Genomic DNA, 4,598 nt, shown 5'->3' with positions numbered 1-4,598 from the left:
TCAACTAACAGAATACGTGAACAACTCATTACTCAATAATAAAAAGATAATTCAGTTTAAAAACGGGCAAAGGATTTGAATAGCCACTTCTCTAAGCCAAAGAAACAAATGGTCAGTAAGCAGTGTGTTCCATATCATGAAAAGTGTTCCATATCATTAGCCTTCAGAACAATGCAAATCAAAACTATAATGAGATGCCACATGATAACTACTAGAATGACTATCATCAAAAAGATGGACAACAAGAAGTTCTGGCAAGGATGTGGAGAAATTAAAATGCTCATACATTGCCGATGGGAATGTAAAATGGTGCAGCCACTTGGAAAACAATTGGCAACTCCTCAAAAAGTTGAACACAGAATTACCCTATGACCTAGCAATTCCACTCCTAGGTATATACCCAAAATAAATGAAAACATATGTTCACATAGTTTCAGAGGGATCATGACCCTGCTGACACTTTGAATTCAGACTTCTAGCCTCCTGAAACCGAGAGAATACATTTCTGTTGTTTTAAGCCCCTCTATTTGTGCTACTTTGATGACAGCCCTGGCAACTAATACAGCGAGGTGACCAAGGATCTGTGAAAGCCTGTATGAGGAAGGCACTGGAAAGAGAACCACATCCAAATCTTTGTTACTTTCTCAGGTTTTTCAGAGTTGCTAAACTTCAAAATACCAAAAGGTCTTTTTTAATGGAAGTCAAATTTTATCAAATGAAATGTGTCCTAAGATTTATCAAGTGCCTTTGCAATATCCATAAAAATCAATAAAGTGCCTTTGCAATATCCATAAAATATCAATAAAGTGCCTTTGCAATATCCATAAAATATCAATAAAGTGCCTTTGCAATATCCATAAAATATCAATAAAGTGCCTTTGCAATATCCATAAAATATCAATGCTCTTTTGTTCATTTAAAATAGCAAAAGAGAATCCTCACTTGCCTCTCCCCACCTTCTTTCTATTATTATTATTATTATTATTTTTTGAGATGAAGTCTTGCTCTGTCACCCAGGCTGGAGTGCAGTGGCACGATCTCGGCTCACTGCAACCTCTGCCTCCTGGGTTCAAATGATTCTCCTGCCTCAGCCCCCTGAGTAGCTGGGACTACAGGCATGTAGTGCAGTGGTCTAAACTGGACCACTAGTAGCTCCATTTCTCTTTCTGCAGCTGAAGGAGAATGGAAGACTTCTGGGATAACCACAGCTTCGTGTCTGAGTTCATCCTTCTGGGTTTCTCCAGGGATTCCCGAATTAATGCAATCCTCTTCAACATCTTTCTCTTCCTCTACCTCTCTACACTTGTGGGCAATGGGCTCATTGTCATCTTGATCCACCTTGACTCCCACCTCCACACACCCATGTACTTCCTCCTTAGTGCCCTTTCCATGCTGGACATGAGCTACGTTACCACTACTGTGCCCCAGATGTTGGTGCATCTGGTCTGCCAGAAGAAAATTATCTCCTATGTTGGATGTGTGTCCCAGATGTACATCTTCTTGGTTTTGGGAATCACTGAAGGCTGGCTGTTCTCTGTCATGGCTTATGATAGATATGTGGCCATCTGCTACCCACTCAGATACAAGGTTATTATGAGTCCATGGCTATGTGGAGCAATGATAGTCTTTTGTGGACTGTGGGGTGTCAGCTGTTTCCCTAGTCTATACTGTCTTCACCATGTGCCTGCCCTACTGTGGTCCCAATGAGATCAACCACTTTTTCTGTGAGGTCCCTGCTGTTCTGAAGCTAACCTGTGCAGACACATCCCTCAATGACCAAGTAGATTTCATCCTGGGCTTCATCCTTCTCCTGGTACCTCTTTCCTTCATTCTGTCCTCTTATGTCTGCATCTTTGCCACTATCTTGAAAATCCGCTCAGCCCAGGGTCGACTCAAGGCCTTCTTCACCTGTGCATCCCACATCACTGTGGTCACCATGTTCTGTGGACCAGCCATGTTTATGTACATGAACCCTGGGGCCGGTGCCTCCCCAGAGAGGGACAAGATACTGGCTCTGTTCTACAATGTCATCGCTGCCTTTCTCAACCCCATAATCTACAGCCTCAGAAACAAAGATGTGAAGAAGGCTTTCCTCAAAGTAACAGGCTGGGGCAGGGTCCCTGAGTGAGACTACTGGAGCATAGAAGGCCACAACCAGATCTGAAATCACAGGATCTGTGGTCATGTTACCCAGGCAGGAACCATTGACCGATGGTTAAGGCTGATGATATGTAAAGCTAAGTAGCTGGTGTAGACTTGCTGATGGCTCCAGCATCTGGGCTAGCCTCAACCATCAAAAGACCCAACTGTAGACAGAGTGCCAAGTAGAATGTACTTTTGATTCATTTTCCCAGGGCTCAGCAAAGGGTCCGGCACAAAGCGTCATCAACGTTTGCTGATGGGGTGACTGAGTGTACAAGGATGTGACATATTAAATAAACTCAAGATGGCTGTGATAAGATGGCTCCCAGGACTCCAGATCAGTGACCTTATTTTTATCTCAAACAAAACCATAAACAGATCTAAAGAAACATAGGAGAAAGGAAAAGTGACCCCAGGAATAGGGTTCATGGATTGGCCATTGTCCATATAGCATTTTCCACGGGAATGTGAGTCCCAGGCTGCCTAATCCATCTGGTTGTTGGAGAGGTGAGCTCCTGCGGGGGTGAAGAGATATCTTGAGGGGTCTCTGGGTACACACATAAAACATTACCCAAATCATATCATAGTGATTAAGAGTTTATACTTGGTAGCCAAACCGTTTCCTTATCTGTAAAATTGGGTGATATTAGTAACAGCAAATCATCACCTCATAGGATTGTTGTGAGAAGGTAAAGTTCTTAAAACAGTGCTTGAATCCTTTGTATAGACACTGCTTCATATAGATGCTGCTATTCTTCTCATCGTCTACTTCTGTTCCTCAAATCTATAGTTACCAAGAAGATATCTGAGACCATTTCGCCTTAGAGAAAAGGACCATTCTGCTCTTTGAAAAGGGATAACTAGCATTACAAATGAAAACATTGGCATTTGTTTAAATTTCAATCTGCTGTGGATTTAGTTAGCTTGGGACTGTCACCAAGAAGCTCATGAATTCAGAATCAGCAAAACCTTAAAAATTCACGACAGTTCCTCCAAGTGCTGCCGGAAAAGGCCCTAATTTCAACCAGTCAGCATGCCCCCAAAGACATCTTCATTGCCTTTTCATAAACCTTTTCATAAACAGTTCCTTAAATCTGAATTGAGTAATAATGGTGCTAATAGAGTACTTGATCCAAGGAGTTGCTGATGGGATATGATCAGCATATTGGATCGTAGGATCCAATAACTCCAATAACGCCAAGGAGTTGCAGTTGGATATGATAGTCATAGTGGTGCTGGCTTCTATTTCCAGTGCCAAGACCTTTACCCATGGTTTTGGCCCCTGATGGTCCCTGGCACCTTGGAGGAGGCATAGACAAGTGGCTCCACAGAATCCTAGGAAATTGTACTAACCACACATTGTCTACAGTATCAAGAAAGTCAGGGACACCTCCAGCGAAGCCTGATTCAGAGAGGAAAGCTTTCACAAGGAACTTCTTCCACCTTTACAGAATCTCCTCCAAATACTACCCTCACCCTTTTCACCACCAAAGGAAAACGGGGCAGGAATTCCAGCATTTTCTTAATCCTTGTCATTATTCTTTTTTTTTTTTTACTTGAAATTTTCATATTTATTGGAGATCTCTTTTAGTTGTTTTTAAATACAGATTTTTATTTAACCCTCTTGCATGTACATATCAAATAACAAAAAAGTGAAATATTGAATGAATATACATATAAAATAACAAAAAAGTGAAATATTGAGATATCATCAAGAAATTTCTACAGCTTCACATTCAAACTCTTCAACACTTTCAGAGCTATTGATATGCATACATCCACCTAGTACCTTCTGTGCTTTCAGAGTTATTGGTAAGGCTGTATTTCCTGAGTGCTCTTACCACACTTATGTCTGGATTTTTTTTTACCTAACTGCAGACCCACACTCCTGCAAGTTTTGATACCCTTCTGTTTGACAAAACTCAGTTTCACTTTTGCTGCAGTTTAATCACAGGTCCTAAGATAGAAGATCGGACCTGTGATTGATTTCTCACAAATTGATGTCATATTAACATGTTAATATGAAAATTATTGTTTGGTAAAGCAGAAGTGACCATCTGAAGCCCTCAAATATGGTATTTGTGTGTTTATTTTTTCTTTTTCAAGATTCTTTTTTTTATTATTATTATACTTTAAGTTCTAGGGTACATGTGCATAACGTTTGTTATGGTTTGTTACATATGTATACTTGTGCCATGTTGGTGTGCTGCACCCATCAACTCGTCAGCACCCATCAACTCGTCCTTTACATCAGGTATAACTCCCAATGCAATCCCTCTCCCCTCCGCCCTCCCCATAATAGGCCCTGGTGTGTGATGTTTCCCTTCTTGTGTCCAAGTGACCTCATTGTTCAGTTCCCACCTATGAGTGAGAACATGCGGTGTTTGGTTTTCTGTTCTTGCAATAGTTTGCTGAGAATGATGGTTTCCAGCTGCATCCATGTCCCTACAAAGGAC

General features: G+C 41.3%; 1 protein-coding gene across 1 annotated transcript; it reads left to right on the top strand.

The window, feature by feature from the left end:
- Nucleotides 1-1,182: 1,182 nt before the first annotated feature.
- On the top strand, nucleotides 1,183-2,128 carry LOC126960425 (putative olfactory receptor 2B3). The gene is given in 2 exon segments (XM_050800177.1): nucleotides 1,183-1,653; nucleotides 1,655-2,128. Coding segments are annotated over 2 exon segments (945 nt in total).
- The last annotated feature ends 2,470 nt before the right edge of the window (nucleotides 2,129-4,598 follow it).

Source organism: Macaca thibetana, chromosome 1 (assembly GCF_024542745.1).
Source record: "Macaca thibetana thibetana isolate TM-01 chromosome 1, ASM2454274v1, whole genome shotgun sequence".
In the NCBI taxonomy this organism is placed as follows: Eukaryota; Metazoa; Chordata; class Mammalia; order Primates; family Cercopithecidae; genus Macaca; species Macaca thibetana.
The sequence above is the reverse complement of the archived record's forward strand: the minus strand, read 5'-3'. Positions and strand labels throughout refer to the sequence as shown.